This window comes from Haemorhous mexicanus, chromosome 3, assembly GCF_027477595.1.
Source record: "Haemorhous mexicanus isolate bHaeMex1 chromosome 3, bHaeMex1.pri, whole genome shotgun sequence".
NCBI classification, from domain to species: Eukaryota; Metazoa; Chordata; class Aves; order Passeriformes; family Fringillidae; genus Haemorhous; species Haemorhous mexicanus.
The window spans coordinates 71,261,837-71,284,028 of NC_082343.1; the positions used below are offsets into that span (position 1 = coordinate 71,261,837).

The window sequence follows — 22,192 nt, forward strand, 5'->3', positions numbered from 1 at the left end:
TGCCCAGAGAAGCTGGGGATGCCCCATCTCTGGAAGTGTTCAAGACCAAGTTAGATGGGGCCTTGAGCAGCCTGGTATAGTAGAAAATGTCCCTCCTCATGGCAAGGGGGTTGGAACCAGATGATCTCCAAAGTCCCTCGCAATCCACTCTGTGAAATTGTCCAGCAAATGACTCACCTGTTTGACTCCCATATATTGTTAATAGCAAGAAACAAACACTCAGCTTTGGAAAACTAAGAAAGTTATATATTTTTTATTTTAAATAACCAAGCTCCATGTTAAAGCCCAATACCCCAATGTTCCCTTTAACATGACAAATAGTTTAAAAGATTTTTTGTTACAAAACTAAAGCTAACAGCAGCTCAATCTTTAATGTCTGACAATTTATATTACAACACATATTCTAAATTTGAAAGCACAAAGAGTTTTGAAAACTGTCCCCGACTGTCAAGCTGACTTTGACTTTTTGGGAGCAGCTCCACCATCTTGAGCTGACTTCTCTGCTGGCCTCTTTTTTAAGCCTTTCATTTTCCGTGTCTGCAGTTTACTAAGATCTTGCTTCTGCATGTGGATTCGACCGTAAGTTGTACCAAACGCATCGTGGGAGATATTCTTTTTCTTCTTAGGCTGCAAGGGAAGAACAATGTCAATATTTCTGAGTACAGTCCCAGGAGCTCTGGTGAGAATCAAGTGCCCAAAAGCAAGGCCTCATACATTGGTTGGAGAGACTAAGATTTGTGCTGAGTGCTCTGTGTGCTTCCAGAGGAGAGTCTGGCTGCCAGCTGAGCACCAGAGAAGTGCTGTGGCCCCAGGAATGTCAGTTGGCCTTGATGAAAGTAAGCTCTGGTCAAACACACAACAAGTAATACTTCAGCCCTTGCTCTTCTTCACAGGGAGATCTGAAAGCAATGCCCTTCCCAAGGTACATACCTTCAGGCCTTTTGGCTGTTTCAAAGACAGCTTATAAAGGTCATCTGAGGCTAAATGTGTCCTCCTCATAACCAGATCTAATGAAGGTCCCATCTCTTCCAGTTCAATTCTGGGTATTTTACAGCCAGATTTCTTCAGAAGCACTCTAGGAGGAGAAAACCAATGAAAATCAACATTGTCCCCTGTGCTAGAGATTAATCCATCTTCTGTAACAGGTTCAATCCTGTAGTTCAAAATATTATTAAATCAACTGCTACCACTAACTCTATCATTGGGAAGGCATCCATCAGTAACAATTTGTAATAAATCAGTCCCATTACAATTTGAACACATCCAAAATATGACCTGGCTAATGTAATTTATAATTTTTTTTTAACAAGACTAGTATAATCAGTATCACTTTTAAAACTTAGCCCCAGCTCCCTGAAAGCCATATCACTTCTCAAAATCAAAACAGCATCCTGGGTATTATTAGACATAAAAATATTTACTATAACTTACAGCAAAATAACCTGAGCACTTATCTGAGAAAGTGTTTTGGTTCTTTGTTTTTAAGAGTGAGGCTGATTAAAATGATTTTATATTAAGAGAAATCAAAATCACACAGAACACAAGCTATGCATGTTCATAGGGAGTGACTGTGAGGGTTACCAATGCAACAAGAAAGATTTCCTTGTCCTGCCTTTTCCTGGTTTTCCTTGTGCATCTCTGTCTGCAACCTATTCCCTGTTGCTCCCTGGCAAACACCTAAGTGAGGAGAGTCGTAGAAATCAGCCTGAGAACAGACTAAGGCCATCAAGTCTAAGACAGTACCCAGAATTCACTAAGTTAATTCACACCACCTTACTAACTGAGCCATATGAAAGAGCAATCCTGAGCCAGGAGGAGCTCAACAAGGAAAGAACCTAGGGCTCAAGTGCTTTTCTTATGCTGTACAAATTACACTGGAGCACCTCTACACATTGCATGTTCTAAAAGCAGCTCAAGCTAACTCAATTTCACAACTACAGATTAAAGTTGACAACAGTACCAAAACTCAGACAAACAGATAAAACAGATACTCACTTGTAGCTTCTCATGTAAATTTTTCCATCTACAGCTGTGAAATGCAGAACGTACTCTAAACCAGCCAGACGAATACTGGGCACGGTGGGACCTCTGAAGAAATCTGAGAGAGTATTTAAAAGGAAAAAATGGCAGGTTTCTTGGCTGAAAATAAAACCAACAGATACCTGTAACAAACTGGTGATGTGATGTGGGCCCATTTTGAAACAGGAATCTCACTAAATAGCCCCTACTTCAAACTGCAGCCTGGCCAATACACGGAACAGAAATTTAACATTGCACGTTTTGGTGTGCACTGGTGAATCCAAATATGTGTGGATATCCTGACACAAACACAGTGACTTCCCAGAGATAATTTTGGAGGAATATACATGCTACCTATATATATACTTCCTATACATACGTGCATGGAAAAGAGCAAATACACATTCAGAGAAGTAACTTAGGATTATTGAGCTAATGGGAATAATTGCATTGTCCTTTTAAATATTCATCTCTAAATTCAGGAGGGAAAAAATTATCTTATTTGGTGTATAGGCCAGTCAATGCTCAGATAAACATAGATCAGTACAAAGAAGCCATTTCCTCAGGTATCTGTTTAAAGACATCCTTCAAAACTAATACTTAAATCTTAATCATAGCCAGATTTGGAACAGTAGAAGGAGGGATCAAAACCAGTACACAGCAGATCAAAACTGCACCTTGACTATTCTTACCTACATTTTTCTCTCTCTAACTTTGGGGAAAAGTTTAGATATATAATTTCTTTCATATGTCTCTCACAACAAGGTACTTCTGTCCTCTATGTAAAGCAGTATTTGTCATTATGTCTAATGTTTTCTCTATTAACAAGCAATGCATCTATGAAAATAAGACACTTCAAATACTTGCCCAGTTTGCAAAGAGAACACTGAAATACAGGTTAAATACAAAATGGGCTGCCTCTAGCAAGGTTATTATATCAGGCTATGAAAATATACTGTGCAGTCAGAGAGCCTGCAATGAGCAGAGCAATCTGTACAACATATGCAGAGCGTGGAGAAAGAATGTGACCTTGACCAAGGGAACAAGGTGTGCTAATAAACATGACAGGGCAAAGCTGAAACATACAAGAACTGCTACCAGATGCAAAACACATCACTCTTTTCTGCTCTGTCCTGTTTTCAGGTCCCTTGGCTACTTGTCTTTTCCTTCACTACCTTTTTGAAAGAGTATAAGCATTGGAATGACATCCAAAACACAGTTTGGCTGGCAAATAACAGATGGAGTCAGCCCAGGAAACTTTCTTGGTCAATTAAATACTCTCTTATTTCGAGTCAAACTTGTAGTTAGAGGAAAAGTTGCAAATAAAACATTTTGTTCGCTCATGGCATATTTTTTTTCCCTTCAATTAGTTCTCTGCAGGTACACAAGCTTACATTCATAGTGGTTTTATTGGCAACATTTCCCTTTCATATTTTCCTGTGGCATCATACATCTTTTACCCACAGGATGATCTCTTCCCATAAACGCAGGTGGTCAGGAATTTGTTTCCTGGCAACACCAAACAGCTGCAGAAACCTTACACTTCAGTACACCTAGAGAGCTGAAGTTTTTTAAACATACTCTTAATTTACAACTCTTGCTTTAGTTGGACTAGAGACTTGCTTTCTCCTTTCTTTCCATTCCCAGTTCTCTCTCCCCCTTGTCCTCAAACATGTTTCCAGAAAGTCTAATTTACTTTTTCATACAGAGAGCTTTTTAGGACCTTTTTATTTCCACATTAAATTACCAATTGATTTTGGAATGTAACTCCTGTATCAATTAGTATCCAAAAGCTGGTAATACTGTATTCTATGTAGCTTTGGTTAGCATGAATGCAGTTCAAACATTTCCCAGCCATCCCTTTCCTGGCGAGAAAAAGCCCTCAAACTTTTTCAAACGCTCAAAAAGAGTCTGTGTGAGGAAGGATGTTTGAAGACCAAGATGACAGCCAATCTAAAATTGCAGAGATATGCAAACCAGTATTTAGAAAATGTATAAGCACACTCTATAGTGGTCTGGCCATTTTTAGGATAAAACAGATGTGCAACAACAGAATTAACAACAAGCAGGCAATGTTGTAACAGTTGAAACATCTTATAGATGCAGGCATAAATAAATATTCGAATTTCATTAAATGCATTCCAAGACTTCTCGGAGAGCAATGAAAACCAAAAGAGAAAAAGTGGTATGTCTTTCTCTTCCAGGTCTCTAAAGAAAATGCATCTGTCATTTACTTCTCCTAAACAGCTTCTTTCACTTCACAGTTTAACCAGACTGCAGCATTTGGTTACCATGAAGACAATAATTCACCCTTGCCTTTAATTTTACCAAGAAACTGCTGTAAGATGATTGTCCAAACATGCATAAGCCCTTTTGATATCACAAAAGAAAATGAAAGCTTGGTTGTTCCTCAGCATCACTAGCATCACACTTCTTTGGCAACAAGAAGCTGTCAGCTAGCAGATATTCCCTCTGGGATCCCAACAATACTGGTACAGCAACAAAATATTTGCAGCTGTTGTTATAAAGACAATCTTGTATCTTAGCAAGAGTAGCAGCTTAAGGGTACCATCTTTTGCAGAAATTGAACAAATCACTTCCTCCTTATTGGTTAAGGGCAGTTTTGAAGCAGGTCAGATTAATAACCAAACGATTTTAATTTGTGAGTGATACCTTCAAGCCTTTACTCTCCTTAACCTTTTTCTTGGACTATTGTTTTGCATCTGGGTATTTCACAGAATTCATTAGAATACTTAAGACCTGGAGTACTTGACATAAGTTCAAGAAGAAAGATTGGGTGTGGAATGCATTTGACTGCCAAGTCATTAATTGCTAATAAATAGGAGAGGAGAAAGGACAGGTAAACATCAAGAGAAACAGGAAGGAGTGCTCAGTTATTTGGCAACTATCTTACTATGCATGTCTGCCATTTCAGTTGTTTGATCAGGGGCTGCTTGAGCACATCTGGATGCCCAACACTGCGCAGATGCCTGAACAAGATACACTTCAGAAAATGCACCTGCTTCCTGAGTAAATACTCATTTACAGTGATACAAACATGCAGAAGTAAAACTCAATTATCTTTGTATTCTGTCATCTTCAAAGATGTATAAGCTCAGTTACCACCCTTTCATCCATCCCCAAGAACCAATCAGCTGTATTGAGAGGAAGAAAATTTACTCCTCTCCAGCTCCCTTTCAGTCTCATTCCAGATGAAATATTTTGCTTTAAGGAATAATACTAAGGAAAAAAAAAATCTCATTTGTAGGGTCTGTTTCTAAAGAGCAATCTTTTGACCGTTTGCCTAGAAACTCAAGAATGGAACTAAAATAACAAGACTGCTCTTACTGGGCCAGGTTCAGTATTTTACCAGAACTTAAAAAAAAAAAAACTAAACAACAAAAAACCCTAATCTACTTTTAGGAAAACTATTAAAAAGAAAAATCACTCCACCCTACTTACTAGATCTAGTTTTGCCAAGCAAGAAGATTTTTTTAAGTGCCAAGAGACACAATATCCTGTAACTTCTTTGTCTACATATAGCTTCTATAAAGCTACAATGTGCTTTATCTTCCAGAGGCTACAACTTTAAGATAATAAAAAACTTCATGCCAGTTTGTTTCCTAAGCTCCAAGCCTGCCTTAAAGTTAGAGCACAACTTATCTACAGCTGATTTTTGCTGCACATGTTCTCTCCAAGTATCCTAAGCAACGACATGCTTGTTAGAATTGGGGGAATTTCCAACAAAAAATGCTTTCAACACAAAAACTGAAGCTGAATTAGACTGATTTGACTTTTCTGTAAGCAAAAATATCCCACTTTCTGAACTTAATCCACTGATTTCAATTTAGATACTTCAGAACATTACTTGGTTAGAAAAGTGACAACCCAGTACAATTATAAGGACAAGACATTTTGGAAAACCACAGTTTTCCCACAACCAAAGTAATGAACTCTAGTGAATATGAAGTTTCATCTTCAGAGTCTTTTAGGACATTCTTTTGTCCTCCCTTTAAAAGTCATCACTATTAGTTAACTTTAATTTTATGTGACATGAAACCTACAAGTGCTCATTGTTGTTTTCCTTCTGTGCTGAACATAAGCAAGCATTTATTGACAAACTAGCTTTTCCCATCAGATCATATTATTACAGATTCATTCTACTGCCCATATAATCAAAATACTGACCAATAAGAAGGCTCTTCAGTCTTCTGTATTCTTCATTCACATCAAACATGTCACCAGCAAATATCAACATAGGTTTTGTCCCTTCAGGACACTTACTGTTCTGTGGAATAAGAATTTTAAAACAACAAAAATTCAGACAGTTCGGGAACGTACAATTGATTTAATAGCTGGCCAGTCATTCAACACTGAAAGAAAAACTGCTGTGACCTGTGATCAACAGGGACAGAATAGACCAACAAAGCTAAATTAAAAAGCAGAGCATAAAATTAACATTCTGGAGTACGCAAATTACCAATCCACATACACTGCATGAAACACTTCTTTTAAACAACTTGATTCATTTTCAAGGCACAGAAAAAATTGCAACCACAAAAATTCCACCAGTAGGTGTCGCTGATATACTGAATTAGCAATTCTTTACCTTGATATCTTTTAGGGCTACAAACTTCTCAACGCCCAGCTCAATCATGTCTAGCACATGGTAGTCAAACATGCGACCTATGAGAGTGAAAAAGAAAATCCAGCTATTTTAATATTCACTGAAAACTACACCTATCATCCCAATAAAAACCCAAGTGACATTTATTACCTATTATCAGGTTGTTAGGTCGCTTCTTGTTATGAGAGCCAAAGAGAAACAGAGAACAATCTGATTTCTTGGAAAAAAACTCCTGCAATTGAAGCATATAATCAAACTTTTGAGTTGCAGTTCACAGGGTTTAAAATATTCTGCAAAGGCAGATGGCACAAACATATGAGTTTAGGAGCTACTTAATGAGGAGAACAAGTGCACTTACCAGAAGAGTTGTGAGCACGTCATGAGTGTTTTTCAGCACTTATGTTAAACTGACAGCTGGATTCAAGAAATTTCTTTTTTTATTTGCCATTGCATCTTAAAATACAAGTCAGGCAATTTTTTCTTGCCATTTTATCTATTACCCTTTCTTGTAATTCCTGGTTATTTGATTTCACTCAAGATACTTTCAACCACTTCTCCTTGACTGACAAGTAAGTATTGTCAAGCTGGCTACCATTTTAATGTCTCACTGTAGTTTCCCAACTAAGCTTTATGCAGCATATTGGCCTTGCCTGACAGCTTCTGAACAGCCAGTTTATTCCCTCAACAGCAAGGCTAACAACATCTGCACTTGGCACAAGAGTCCTACTACAGAGCAACTTCATGTCAATTTATTATTTAAGACTAAGATGCTACCTAAAACCAAGCCAGAGGTGACTATCCCAGAGATCTTCTCTCCAGGAGGAACAGAGAACTTACTATGGTACAATGTCCAGAGCCAACATTACAGCAGTTCTTTCTAAAGATATCCAGTTCCAAAGTCTTTTTATGCACTTCTGCCTCCCAAGGCAGCTCCTCATCTTGTGTATCAAGAGTGATGCACACACACACAACTTAGACAGTGCTTCCCACAAGTATACACCTGCACTTGGCACTTGTGAAGCACAGAATGACACTTCATCTCCCACCCCTGTAACAGCAGCAGCTCAGAGAGGACATTGCAGCTCTGTCCCTCTGGGAGGTCAGAGAGACACTTGGAGAGGCTGGACTAATTGCATGTACAAATCACACAGCTCAGCATCGAGTTTTGCCACCAGATCCCTGAGAAATGCTGACTCTAGACAGGCCAAGAACAGACCAGAGGGGACTCCCCTTGAAACATGTGCTCATACAGCTCTGTTAATCACTGTGTGTTGATATCTGTGCACTCTCTAAAAGCTGTATATTTTATTAAAGAGATGTAAAAAACTCAAACTCTTCGAATGTGCCCTGCACATACTGCAACAACACACAAATTGCAAAACTGCCCTTTTAAAAAAAATGCCTCTAGCCAGTCAGCCAGGATTGCTGCTAAAGGACTGAAAGGGGCTTGGTGAGCTTTTCCAGCACTTGCCTAAGTAACCCTGATTGATCCCATGTAGCCCCATAGATGTGTGTGTCTGAGTGGTGTAGCAGGACACCAACCATCTCTTCCTGCATTATGGGGACTTCATTCTGCACCCTGTCCCTGTCTTCCAGCTCAGGGTACCCAGAGAGCAACTGGTGTTGCTATTATAGACTGATGCAAGGAAGGCATTAAGTACCTCAGCATTTTCCTCATCCTTTTTCCGTGTTTCCCTCTGCATCCAGTAAAGGATGGAGATTCTCTTTAGCCCTCACTTTATTGGTGATCTAATTGCAAAAACATTTTTTATTGTCTTTGATGGCAGTAACCAGATTAAGTTCTACTTGGGCTTGGGCCCTTCTAATTTTCTCCCTGCATACCCTCGCAACATCTTTGTGGTCCTCCTGAGTGGCCTGCTTCTTCCAAAAGTGATAGACTCTCTTTTTACCCCTTAGTTCCAGGGGTACTGGAAAAACTCTATTCAGACAGGCTATTCTTCTTTCCTGACAGTTCATCTTTTGGCACACAAGGATAGCCTGCTCAACATTGTTGTAAGAGAAAACATTGTTTATACTTACCAATGATGTTTGGTCCTCAAAGGGCCTGGTAATATTTTTCCTGAGAGGAGGAGAAAAAAATGAGTTTAAAAAAAAAAAACCCAAAAAAAAGAACTAGAACAGGCCCAGACAGCCACTTCTTACTAATTCTCTGATAATAAAAAGTTTTGCATTCTACCAGAAACTCCAGCAGTAAAGGCCCAGTTTGAGTTCAAATCATAAGTCATAAGACTACTGCCAGGAATGCCTTAGTGCCATCACTGCCATTCTAAGTACTTTCCTCCACATCTCCTGTCTCCTGAGGCCTGACCTGCAGAACACCCCACCACTACCACCAGTGACACTCTGAGTAAATGCCTTTGCCTGTTCATTCATTAAATTTAGACAACAATTTACAGCTGTTTCTGCAGTACATTCATACAGACACGGGGTTCCCATTTTGAACAAGACTTAGGGCAGAACACCCCACCACTACCACCAGTGACACTCTGAGTAAATGCCTTTGCCTGTTCATTCATTAAATTTAGACAACAATTTACAGCTGTTTCTGCAGTACATTCATACAGACACGGGGTTCCCATTTTGAACAAGACTTAGAGCTGAATCCTGCTCTGTACCAGCTGCCACAGAACAGGGCTCAGCACCAACGCTGATCACATGTAGCTTGTTTCCAGTCTATTGAAAATTATGATCAGTCATCTTCTGCACCCTGGTCATTGTTCAAGGCCCCAGGCTAGCCTGCATCTCCATTCATGTCCTGAAACTACCAAAAGCTAGTAGACTCAAAGATGCCAAAGTGAGATCACTTACCTTTTATACAGTACAGCAAAAGGCTTCTTCACAGCATACTGCAAAACACAAAGTTTAACACTTGTCACCTCTAAAACATGTACAGCTCTGTTGTTTTTACAACCCAACAGTTCACAGGAACATGTGAAACAGTAACTATGCAGAGCAGCCTAGAAGAAGGTACCTCAAAAGCCTGCTCACAGTGATAACCTTCGAGCTGGTGACAATCTTGCTTTCAAATTAATTGCACAAGAAATTATTTGTAGAAACTAAGAAATAAAAAATTAACTGAGAAACAGCTGAAACCAAAGCCATGTGATGCAATCCCTCTGCTTCTAAGGGGCATAAGGAAAGACAGGGAGAGAACAACTTGATTATAAAGCATAAAAGGATAAGAAAACAACAAAGCAAAGAGAAAACTGAGTGTAAGAACAGCTATAATATTTTGAGCTATGGAGTTAGGAGACAAGTTTGGTAACATAGTTTTAGGAGAGGCTGAAAGCTCCCTATTAATACACACAGTCAGCTTACAGGATTCTGGGATATGACTTAGCTGTGTGATACAGTCCCAATTCTGTACCTAATCCTCTTAATCCTCTTGTTTTCAAACAGACTTGGCAACTTTTCACTTATATACTAGACAACTGTGAAAAAATAAAAGAGCAAGTTCAAAACTTCTGGCAAAGAAGAAACTGAAAGAAAGCAATCTTCATTGAGAAGCAAGTAATTACACCTTTGGAGTACTGATTTGGGGTACAGGGAGAGTATGAAAATACTGATAGTGTAGCAGAGACAGAACATTGTAAGAAAGAGAGAGGAAGGCTGAATGCTAAGTCCAACAACTTACAATGTCTTTAAGCACTTCAGTCACTGTTAAATTTGCATTTCCTCCTTTTATGAGCATAGCATTTTTTGTATTTTCATTTAGCTTGGGTTCTCTCTTCTCAAGAAATCTTTTTGCTCTCTTAGTTTTAGGCTTTCTGTAACAAAATAAATCAAAAGTTAAAAGCTTAATATATGCAACAAGACTTGACACTATAGAAAACAGTGAAGCCAAACAAGAATTGGAACAAACTGTTCAAGTAACTTGTTTCAATGACTCAAACTAATCCCAACCTGCAGAATTACAATCAATGACAAAAGCTCTGTCTCAGGTGAATGTGTTTTTACTGCCACCCCTCTTCCTCTCTGTCCCCCCAAATTAGCAAGGGTGATTTTACAGTCTTGTGCTTTTCAGTTTCTGCTAATTTAGTGCTCAAGCTATACTAGAATTCTCAGCTTACTGCCAGGCTAAAGGATTCCCCTGCCACCAGCTCCCTCAACAAGCCAGAAACTTGCTTATCAGAAGAAAACAAAGTTCCTCAAAGACCACCAACAGCCCCCAAAATAACAGCTGCTGTCAGGAACCAGCGAGGAACGCTGGGCACCATCCAGGAGAAATACCACAGCCTGCACAGGAGCACAGACCTTAGACACATCAGTGGCTACGTGGCTTAAGAATTACAGTTCTGGATTATCTTCTCAATAAAGCATTAATTTAATTTTCTCTTTAAAATAAACAATACCCCCCCACACACACAGAGGTATCCCAGCATCGTCAGGGGTGGAACAGAGCTCTGGAGATCATTGAGTCCAACCCCCTTGCCAAGGCAGGGTAACCTGGAGCAGGTGCCACAGGAATGTGTCCAGGTGGGTTTGGAATGTCCCCAGAGAGGGACACTCCAGGATCTCCCTGGGCAGCCTGTTCCAGCGCCCTGTCACTCTAAAGAAGTTCCTCCTCACGTTGAGGTGGGACTTCTGGTGTTTTAGTTTATGGCAACTGTTCCCCATGCATCACTGAAACTTCAGAAATGAATTCTCTCAGGTGTAGGCAAACACAGAGATTCAACACCAGCTGGTCACCGCGGTTTTTTTAAGCTACCAACTGAGAAAGGGCTGTTTGGCTGCCACTAAAAAGATGGCAGCGCTCGGCTTCCTCTTCCCCGCACGTTTTCCATAAGGCTTTTCTGTCTGCTGGCTCCCCCAGTGTAACCCGCCCGGGCCGCCGCCCGCTGGCGTTTCCCGGAGCGGGGTCCCCCGGCACACTCACATCACCCGATCCAGCGCATCCATGGCTGCCCTCACGAGCCGGACGATGCGCGGGAGCCGCCGCGCGTCACATCCGCCGGCAGGGCGGGGCGGGCACAGCGCATGCGCGGGGCGCGCGTCTGCGCCATTGTCCCCCACGGGGCGGAGGGTCTGGAGGGGAATCCGTGCGGGGAGCGCGCAGGGTGCCTGGGCTGTGCAGCCTGGAGCAGAGGAGACTGAGGAGAGACCTCATTGCAGTCTGCCACTTCCTCCTGAGGGGAAGAGGGGGGGCAGACACTGATCTCTTTGGTGACCAGTACCAGGACCTGAGGGAATGGCCTGAAGTTGTGTCAGGAGAGGGTTAGGCTGGATATCAGGAAAAGGTTCTTCACCCGGAGGTTGTATGGTTGTCAAAGTTAGGGTTAACAGTAATAGGAACAACAGCTCGACCATTAGAAATAACACTTAAAATATTAAAAGACCCCAACGTTATTATGAACGTACTCATTGTGTGTGATATACATAAAATATTTTCAAAAAAATAATACTGATTACCAGATGAACTAGAACAAAGAAACAGCTTCAGTGTAGCACTGAAAGAAAAGGCTGAGAAGGCCAGAAACCAATGCTGCTGGAACACTCCTTGTACATAGGGAAAAAAACTGACATACGTAGTGCCCGACTAAGCAACTAGTTAACAAAACATGGGAGAGTTGCTGTGTTTGCATTCTGTCAGAGGACAACCTCCTGAAGCAGCTCTCTGTTCTCAGTGGCTGAAGCAGCCATAGCAAGAGCCCTCTCTGCAGGAGGCTCAGCTGCCACCGAGTGCCCCACAAACCCTCCCTCCGGCACTCAAGAGCCTGCGTATTCCCAGGATCGTTATTCCAGTTATAATTGTCCTCTATCTATCAGCACCACACAAATCAAGCATGAATGATGATGTTTTTAAACTTCCATGGTTGCAGTTAAATCCTGAGGGATGGCTGTGCGGTCTCCCTGAAACCTCAAATGCAACGCTACCATGTGAAAGATCCACACTCAGGCTGGAGGCACACAGAACATGTTCCCTTTCCTTCCTCTCTCTGCCTCCCTTTCCCCTAGGATTCAAGTTGCTTCTACACAGAAAAAAAAAAAAAAAAGGGAATAATGGGATTGACGGTTTGAAACTGTTGCCATTTTAGTGACTTCTCTTTACTCATGCTGTGCTGTGAACAACACTGCGGGTGAGCTTCTCCTCTGATCATAACTAATTAAGGTATTACATAATTATGCTGGAAATAATTAGATGTTCTCATCCTCACAGTACTGTTGCAGTTACATTGTTTTGAGGGAGGCAGAGAAAGGTAGGAAAGAAGAAGGGCCAGAGAGAAAATGTTTTCTGTTTTAAAATTGTTGTGCTTTTGAAAACATTATCCCGCGTGCACCACACACTCAACTGTGATACAAAATGGTGTATGGCAGAATAAATGATGTAGCAGCATCAACCCACAGACTAGCTAGGCAACACCATACAGTCACATGGACTAGTCTGGGAACCACTGATGCATGGATACAGGATCTTAAGCATAAAACCCTTCAGGAAAATGCCAGAGAGGAAGATTAGAGACAAGAAGTTACTGTGAGGAAAAAGTAAAACAGGGTGACCACACTTCCTTTTGCATAACACACATTATATCATACAGAAAATGGGAGAAGCAGAGTGACAAATGCCTCTTTAAGACCTGGATTTCATTTGCTGACAAATTTGCAGGGGTTTTCAAGACCTGAGTGGACAAAGCCCTGACCAACTTGCCCTGAATTTCAGTGTTGACCCTATTTTACATAGGAAGCTAGATGAGAGACCCCCTAAAGTCCATACCCACATGAAAGATTTATAAACTCCATTAAGGAGACAAAGGACACTAGAGAGAATCTAAACTAAGAAATTTGAGGAGCATTCAATAAAAGCCACACTTATTTAATTTGTTTTCTTTCAATAACTGCAGTACAAGAGCAGATAGAGTATGTGGCTGAATACAACACACAAGGTGAAGCCATAGTTGAAAAATTCAGGTCTTTATTTTAAACAATGGTGTTTCTTTCTTTTTACAAAATGTTTCAGACTGTACAATACATCAACATTTTTCTAAGCTAGGAGTTTCTTTTAATTATGTAACCATTTCCACTTGTCCAGTTTTGAGGTAGGGATACATACATTTCCAGTCAGTAATTTTAAAAAACAATTAAGCCCTTCCCATTATAATTCAAACACAAATGCAATGCACAAGAACATAACGTCTGTTTTTCCACTATCCATTTTTCAGAGAAGGTGGAAACCATGTCATGGCCTATAAAAGTTGGCCCATTAATTCTGTGAAGAAATCCTGAAAAGATCAGAGTTAGTATCATGGAGGTACATCCTCTAAGGCAGCATTTTCAGAAGGAGATTCCTCTGCCCCAGAAGCAGAGCTGTCAGGCAAAGGAACAGGGGCATCTATTTCCAAGGTGTGCTCCTTTTCCAGGTCACAGTTCATGTTAGAATTGCCTTTGCCACTCACCTCTCCCTCTGACTCTTCAGTCAATTTATCTTGGGCCTGAGCTGACTCCTCAGAATCATCCTTTTCAGGCAGAAAACTGCAAATCATATTAAGCCTGCTGTAGGAAAAATCTCTGTCCTTGATCTGCAACCACTCTACTCCACCTGATGAAAAGAAGGAAAATTCTATTAGTGACAAAAAGAGTTAACAGCAGTTTTTAACTTGTTAAAGTTCACTGTCATTAAGGCTGAGCCAGACCAAGATCAAAGTAAAAGAAGCACTTAGAATAGAAAGATGTGCATATTCCTCTCCTATTACTTTTCACATACCCATTTACTACTTTTCATAGTCAGAAAATACAATGCAGGACTAAAAAGATCTTTCCTCTGATCCAGTACGGCAGTTCCTGTTGTATTTAGGTGTCTGATGCCACTCTTAAAAGAACTTAAACATAAATCAAAATGCAGAGAAAATATTTCATTAATGCAATGAAGAGAATAGAATATTTGTTCACCTAAATATTAGATCTTCAGGCAATAGGTGATGACAACAGAGATAGGACACAAGTTCTTGCAGTCTCTTTAACTCAAGTGTGAGAATAAGCTGGAACAACAGGTTGAAACCAACCCCAAATAGAAATGGGATTCCACACCCATTTTGATTTTTACTCAGTACATGTTGTCAATTCACAAGATGTTGTAGTTACTTTGTATGCACAAGTTAAATTCCTGTCAGTACAGAAACAAAGTGGGTTTCAGTAGTTATCAGCAGTATTGCTGCTCCAGAATAAAAAAGGCCTTTGTATTAAGCAAAATACTCTCTAGACTCAATTTATTACCTATACTATCACAATAATGATTTCAGTTTAATATTACATAATTCTATAGAGAGAAGTGGTACGTGGTGTTGATAAGAATGCTGATGTTTGGTTAGATTCTAGCTGACATTCCATTTTATACCTTCTATGGCCAGTGTCCAGCTGACTGCTCATATTTAAGATAAAATAGCTAAATATTCTTAAAATATGAAGCAGTAACACTGACTTGAGTGAAAAAAAAGCAGCTAAAAGCAAGAGGACAGTTCTAATGAATACTGCTATATATAGTAGGATACTTGGTATTTGGCTATGTAAAAGTTCTGACTTCTGTACAAAAAATAAATAAAGCAAACGTATGAACCCTGAGTTCTGCCTACAGAATGAAAATCAATATAAATGGTCTTCTAGGTATGTCTTTGCAAGTAATTTAGATTAATTTCCATTTAACTGCAAATTCAGTAGGTACAATTCAGTTCTTTTCAACAATTACGGACTCAGAACGTCCTTAGAAAAAATTATGGAAGTAGGGGAAAAAAAAAAAAGAACTACGAAACAGCACCTCTGATTTTGAAACTTGTAGATGACAGAAAAATGCACCAGGGAGCGTCAGCATATGTTTTCCCTGCTCTTACACTTCTTTGTAGTGATTGCCTAGTAGCCATTTCTGGAGGCAGCAATGCTCAGAAATGTATTTAATTTTTTAATTATACACATAGGGTTCCTAAAGAAGAAAGTTCCTTTAACTTCCTGCATGCTCTTGAATCAAACACTTAATAAAGGCTGACTCTCCTTGTGGATTAAGCATAATCCACTTGTGTCCGCAGGTTTAAGAGCAGAATCACTCACCAACACTCTCTTCTCCTTCCTTCTTTTCTGTCAGAAGGGTCCGTGTCATGTTCAACTTCTTCACTGTGTGGCACTTGTATTTCAACTGTACTTTTTGGTTGCCTTCTGCATCTACTAAGAAGAGAGGAGAAAAAACAATACCCAAACCCCAATCGTTATAGTGAATTCCACTAGCAACTGAAATAAGATAAGTATTTTTAACCTCCCCAGCTACTGAAACAAACAGAAGATCAAATCACAACAATTACCTTGCTCTGTGTTTTCTTCAAAAACCACACAGGTTCCCAAAGCATCTATGAAAAACAAAGTGAGAAAGTTTTAGAGATTAATTTGCATCAGCTGCAGATAATGCACCCACTGGCCCAGCTGTGGGAATGGTCTGACTTCCAACCCCTCACAGAGGCACAGCACTGGTAAGGAACTCAGAACAGGCAGGAGTATCACAGTCATTGGAGTCACTACAAGGGAGGATCCCAGACCATTTTCTTCCAGACCAGTGTTGTCACCATAGGGCAAATGAAAGAACTACAGATTGCACAATATATCAGTCCTGCTTACACAAGAGACAACAGCACTTTAAGGCATTTTATATCCCACATTTTTGTCTGCAGTAATACTAGCTGGTGCACCTCAGAATCAGCTTCCAGACATACTTTCCCTGGAAGTATCATGGATGCATGGTTAATTTAGCAGTGAACTCAGACTGCTGCTGCTCTACATGGTGTTATACAACTACAGCGTCTCACAGGACCAATTGCAATAAAACCACCTAATCTTAAGAATTCCTTGGGTCACGTGAAAAGGGAAAGATTGGATTCACATAAGTTTTCCTACCTTCATATTCTCCTGCAAATACATATCTGTCGACTTGTAAAATGGGCCTCTCTGTCTCTATTCCCTATGTAAAGAAGGATAAAATTGCATAATGTCAGGTCTGTATTAGCCCAGGTGCATTTCTCACTGTAAGACCAGCAAAGACAGACATAGCAGAATCCAGATTATATCAATTCCTCATCATACATGTTCCTTTAAGTATATCAAATACAAAAAAACCCCAGATAATACTCTTTAGTAATCATAATAAAACCTAGTATAGAACTGTATAGAAAATGCTCTAGTATATTACAACAAATTGAGATCAAATGGCAGCCAACAGTCTATATAAGTTAAAGTGCTGTTATTTCCTCTAGGAAATTAATGTAACCTCCATTTCAAATTAACAAAAATGCAGGTGTTTGCATGAAGATGATGTTATTTTCTAAGCTACAATTAATACCAGTTCTAGAAAGTGGAATAACTTTAAAATAACTTCTTCACACAGGGTGAAGAAGTCCAGCACAAGGCGTTACATCAGCACCAGAAGTGCCACTGCAGGGTCACAGAAGCTTCTGTGATTACTGTGTGTCTCTATTGTGAAGGAGTTAGAAATTGTTGCTACTGTATTTTTTTTTTAAACAGGGAGTGGAAGAGTAAAGAAGCACTTCTGTCAGCTCATTCCCTTCCTCTAGAGCACAGGTTTTCCAAATACAGAAGCTAGCATCCCATTTTTCTTATATAATATATATCTATATACTGTATTTTGATAAAAATCGATGTCTGAACAGAACACACTAATTAAACCAAATGACTTTAAATAATACCTTGTGAACATCAGAATTATTCAGGACATGAAGACAAGCTCTTGCTAAAGGTTTTGAAGATAAGGCATTACATGGTAAATTGCATAAAATACAGAGTATCACACAGGTTAATATGAATTTGTTCAATTTTCCTCATATATATCTGTGTTTCAAAAGTACAAGATATTTCTGTGTTTCAAAAGTACAAGATCAACAAATTTTAAGCTCTGGGATTCCCTTTGTTCTGCATAAATTGAGAATATCAATAACACTAAGCTAACATATAGAACATATTTTTGTGGGGTTTTTTTCTTCTACAAGAAATAAATACAATCAATAACACATCAGTACTAAACAATAGCATTACAGGGGTTTTTCATTCAAAATTTTATTTCTTTTGCTGATTTGCATTCCTTTGAGGACGACGCAGAGTTGGAGACTGTCTTCCCCTGATGATACCAGCGTCACAGAAAAGTTGCTAAACAGAGTAACACAGAGCAGAACTCTTAATTATGGTTTTAACAACAGCTGTCCCTTAGGAAAAGTCTCAAAGAATGCTTACTCTGCAGAGTGAACAAGTAGACGTGGATACAAGTAGGACACAGTATGGATACTTTAACCTTTTACTAGTAACATTACAAGGGAATCTCAAAGCACATCATTTAAAAGAATCCCACCAGCAGTACTGAAGCATCTGTAGCCATTCAGACATCAGTATACATGTAACACATTTCCAGATATTAGATCAAGTCAAGGAGGGAAACCTGCTTATCGATCCAAAGATGAATATTGCACGAATTTTGGTTGTATTTCTACTTCTGAGACATGCAGAATTGACTTCACCACTCATATATATTGTGATCAGTAGCACACTAAGATGTTCTCTTCCATCTTTTCAGCCTATAATAAAGGTCTACTTTGAGAAAGTACAAGTACTGCTGATTTACAAATACTATCTATACAACTCTCACAGGCTATGTAAGTTTTGAAGGGCAAATAAAATTTGTCCTATACAGATAAAGTGATTGAAAAACTCAAAAGGAACAAGACAGGAAAACCAGATTCCTACAATAACCTTAGAGTGAAGGAAACAACATCCAAAACTGTTCACGAAATGCTTAATGCCCAATTATCCCTTACAAGACTTGAACTTGCCAGGACACATCTGCAAAAAACCCCATTGTAAATACAGTTCAAATCTTAAATATTTTGCTTTACCTGTCTGCTGTATTCCAGTTATTTAAAGAAGTGTGATTAACATTTTTTTTTTTAATGTGCAATACATAATTTAAAGAAAAATTAACTTAGAACTTGAAATCAGAGCAGATACTGGTCCAAGCTTACATATATTGGAAAAGTTTCCTTATATTTATGCAATAATATATTCAAGGACTTTTTGCTGTTTCTGAAAGAGAGCCCATAATATGCAGCCAAGCACGGCACACATAATTCTCTGTCAAAGATTTGATCTAATGTTATCAACATCAAGAAATTTAGAAGCAGCCTCACTCCCTTGTTCACATCTGTAATAACTTACCCCTTTCCTATTGTGCTGTAATCACTCACCAAAATCTTGCACTTGTTTTCACATTTTTCTAGGAAGTCTGAATCAATAATTCCTGACAGCTCAACCATGACCAGTTGCTCCTACAAGAAAAGTTGATCATGTACAGCTATAACAGAACTCGGGAAAAAAAAAGGCCTCCCTGAAATCAATCTTTACCAATAAGAACAGCATACAAAGACACAGCCTTTCAGGATAAACAGACCTCAAAGTGGAGTTTATGCTGCATTTTGTCAAGAGACAGAACTGTAATACCCAGGGAAATTTAGTGACCCACTATTCCATAAGATACCTGTTTCATACGCCAATTTCCTGGTCTTTCCTTCCTAGCGAGCATTGGGGGAGCACTTTTTTCACCCTTGAAAAACATGCATCAGTATGGCTCTGGGGAGATCCTGCAGCACTTCCAGTACCTAAAGAGGGCCTACAAGAGAGCTGGAGAGGGGCTTTCTACAAGGGCCTGTAGTGACAGCACAAGGGGTAAGAGATTTAAATCGAGAGTGGGTTTAGATTAGATACTGAAATTTTCATTAATGAAAATAATTTTTTTTTTACTGAAGGGAGAGGTGTGGCACCGGAACAGATTGCCCAGAGAATTTGTGGATGCCCTATCCCTGGAAGTGTCCAAGGCCAGGCTGGATGAGGCTTTAAGCAAACTGGTCTAGTGGAAAGAGTCGCTCATGGCAGGGGTTTGTAACCAGATGCTTTTTAAAGGCCCTTGCAACACAAACCCTTCTCTGATTTTGTGATTTTATGGCGATAGGAAGCGACATAAACTGCAAATGCGCTCTCTGACCATGCCATTTTCGGGAAAGCCCGAGGAAGAACAGCCAGAACCCCACAGCTCTGGGGACGGCACCGCTGCGGGGACTGAGCAACCCGCCGGCCCCAGGGAAACGCACTCACTCCGCGCCCGGCCCCGCTCCCTGCCTGCCCCTCCGGCCGGGCGGAGCGGGGCCGGACCACGCCCCGCGGGGGGCCGGACCCTTCCCCCAGGGCTAGGGAGCGCCCCGGTGTCGCCATCCACCGACCTCCACCTCGTCCTCCTCCGCTCCATCGCTCCTCCCGCCCTCGCTGCCCGCCGCCGCCATGTCGCCAGCGCCCGCCTCGCGCCCGCTTCAGCGCGCACCACGTGGGGCCCGCGCCGCCATCTTAGAGCGGAGCGGCCCCGCCCCGCCCCCAGCGCGGCGCCTCCCTCAGGGCCGCCCGTGCCCCGAGCGAGCCTGGCCTCGCCTCAGCGCTGTAAAACGAGAACACGAGCTGCTTTATGGCACTCCCGAACGCCCTGCGAACTTTTCTTGAATCCCAGATGTGGTACTGGAAAAGGGGAGCTCCTGAAGTATCATTCTTCCCTCACGCTTTTATTAAAAAAACAAAACAAAACCAAACGTTACCAGACACGTCTTATTAACAATGTTCTGCTTCTGGTACAGACTATCAGTTTAGAAAGCTTTTATTAAATAATAAAATATGCAGTTAGTTTTTGCTACTCGTGTCCTTTGCATGATGCTTTCTACTTATCTTGGCAGGTTTAAATACTCCCCGCCAAATACATCCTTCTGACCAGGGTTTCTGAGATAACATCTTAATTTATAAGTGCAGGATGTTGTTGTCCACAAAAATTGGATTTGTTTCCCAGTGTGCAACAATAATTACAATATAAGCCAATAGTTGCACACGTGAGAGAGACATTGATTATTTTATTTCAGACTTCTGCAAGCCTGGGTGCCCAGAGGAATCCCACAAATCAAGCCCTACAACTATCACAATTTTTTTACTTTTTATACATTTCAGCAAACAAAGGAATTAGTGTTCATTGGCTACACTTTACATAATCCTTGTATTAATTAGTGTTCTATCTTCTATTGGTTAATGATTCTCTCTTCTCATGCTAATCAGTCCCATGGTGTTTCTCTTCTCTTGGGCCGGTGGGTTTTGGGTCAATGATCTGTGAGTGGTGGCTGGGATCTCCCCCTGCAGAATTCCCTTTTACCCAGTCACAGCTGGTTCAGCACAGTTACTGGGTAAGGTTTATTCGTTTCTTCCTTATCTTGGGGGTTCTGCCCGATGTCCTTGTGACCCATAAATTCTGCATTCTTTGTGTCTAAGGTCAGTGGTACATCCCTCTCCCCAACTTTGTTAACCTCTCACATCCTCGGGGTGTGAGATCACTGAAGCCTGCCAGGCCCTAAAGCTTAGCAAGACAATTCTACCACCCAGTAATTTGTCTTTCTAACACCTGCACATCACTTAGAGCTTGTGGGCTGCTGTCTGTTTCACAGACTAAATCTCCCATCTTGTTGATTAGGCTTGAAAGTATACAAAAATCAAACACTAAAGAACATCCTTCCTTGAGAAAATGTTGCATATTCCACATTTTGCTACAATGTTACAGTCCATAATTATAAGTTTTACACTGGTTTTGTAATTTCCCCATTTTCTTCTCATATGCTATATTTCCTATTTTGTATCAAAGGTGTCTTTCTACTCATTATGTTGAAGTCATTAATTAATATATTAATTTAAAACTGTTTGCATGGAAATTGCTGAAGTTTTCATCCAGCCTTTCCTTAACTTCCATAAGATAGACATAAATGTCAGCATTGCACCATATCAAGGGTTTACCTATGTCCAGATAGGTATGATCTAATGCATTTCTCCTTTTCCTAGAAAAATAACAGATCTTAATAAATAAGTTTAGCAGGGTTTTTCTTTGGCTTTAGGCTTTGTCTCATTTTCTGTTAAGCTTCACATTTTTAATTACTTTTTCTTAGAGCCTGTTTTGGAATATTGCATACTGCTGTGGTAAAAACAGCCCATAAATCTGGATTTGTTCTAAATACAGAAAAAGATGCTGGGTCATGTTACCTTTTCAGCAGGCAAATTGCAAAGGCTTGAATTTTGACTGCAGGGAATAAAACTATGGAACAGATGTTTGGTTTTCTACAAGTGTTAATTATCAGATATAGTTTTTGCATCAGGTCTTCCTCACTTTAGGTAAAATTTTTGTTGTTAAAAAAAAAAAAGCTCTACCTCAATCAAGCAGAATCAACTCTCTATTCTGATTTTTTTTTTAAATTAATTGTCATAACTGACAGTGCTTCTGTAATGTTGCATTAATACCATCATTCTCTTTTTATAGCTGGAGGGAGGTGAAGTGATACGGTTAAAAACTACAGAAAGCCCTCACAGGAATGTGAATGTGTGCCAGATCAGCCTGTGTAAATCATAGACTGGCATGAGCTGCTGTGAAGGAGCAAGTACATTTATTTGCTTTTAAATCAGCCTAAGTGTCGTGTAGAATCCGGG

General features: G+C 40.1%; 2 protein-coding genes across 5 annotated transcripts; both read right to left on the reverse strand.

The window, feature by feature from the left end:
• Window positions 1-224: 224 nt before the first annotated feature.
• On the reverse strand, window positions 225-11,665 carry RPF2 (ribosome production factor 2 homolog). The gene is made up of 10 exons (XM_059842285.1): window positions 11,544-11,665; window positions 10,302-10,434; window positions 9,476-9,513; window positions 8,687-8,726; window positions 6,797-6,878; window positions 6,629-6,705; window positions 6,208-6,307; window positions 1,996-2,098; window positions 931-1,075; window positions 225-627 (listed from the first exon to the last, which is right to left on the reverse strand). The coding sequence occupies exons 1-10, from the start codon at window positions 11,564-11,566 to the stop codon at window positions 448-450; spliced, it is 921 nt and encodes a 306-aa protein (XP_059698268.1). The 5' UTR covers window positions 11,567-11,665; the 3' UTR covers window positions 225-447.
• Window positions 11,666-13,560: 1,895 nt separating this feature from the next.
• Window positions 13,561-20,049, reverse strand: GTF3C6 (general transcription factor IIIC subunit 6). Of its 4 annotated transcripts, none has more exons than XM_059842289.1 (6): window positions 19,915-20,049; window positions 18,886-18,966; window positions 16,535-16,598; window positions 15,949-15,993; window positions 15,701-15,811; window positions 13,561-14,201 (listed from the first exon to the last, which is right to left on the reverse strand). In XM_059842289.1, the coding sequence occupies exons 1-6, from the start codon at window positions 19,972-19,974 to the stop codon at window positions 13,906-13,908; spliced, it is 657 nt and encodes a 218-aa protein (XP_059698272.1). In that variant the 5' UTR covers window positions 19,975-20,049; the 3' UTR covers window positions 13,561-13,905. The 4 variants fall into 4 exon arrangements, with proteins under 4 accessions (XP_059698272.1, XP_059698271.1, XP_059698269.1 ...); XM_059842288.1 differs by having other exon boundaries at window positions 15,701-15,814; XM_059842286.1 differs by lacking the exon at window positions 19,915-20,049 and adding an exon at window positions 19,176-19,714 and having other exon boundaries at window positions 15,701-15,814.
• Between the last annotated feature and the right edge of the window lie 2,143 nt (window positions 20,050-22,192).

Bases quoted from the DNA above. Each gene is read 5' to 3' on its own strand.
- RPF2 (XM_059842285.1), bottom strand. From the start codon at position 11,566: ATGGATGCGCTGGATCGGGTGAT. The intron at 10,435-11,543 runs GTGAGTGTGCCG...ATTTTGTTACAG, and splicing joins GATGCGCTGGATCGGGTGAT to AAAGCCTAAAACTAAGAGAG. The intron at 2,099-6,207 runs GTCAGTATTTTG...ATACTCTCTCAG, and splicing joins ACTGAAGAGCCTTCTTATTG to ATTTCTTCAGAGGTCCCACC.
- GTF3C6 (XM_059842286.1), bottom strand. From the start codon at position 19,253: ATGTTTTTCAAGGGTGAAAAAAGTGCTCCCCCAATGCTCGCTAGGAAG. The intron at 18,967-19,175 runs GTATCTTATGGA...CTTTTCTTGTAG, and splicing joins GAAATTGGCGTATGAAACAG to GAGCAACTGGTCATGGTTGA. The intron at 15,815-15,948 runs GTAATTGTTGTG...CTCTCTTCTTAG, and splicing joins TGAAGAAAACACAGAGCAAG to TAGATGCAGAAGGCAACCAA.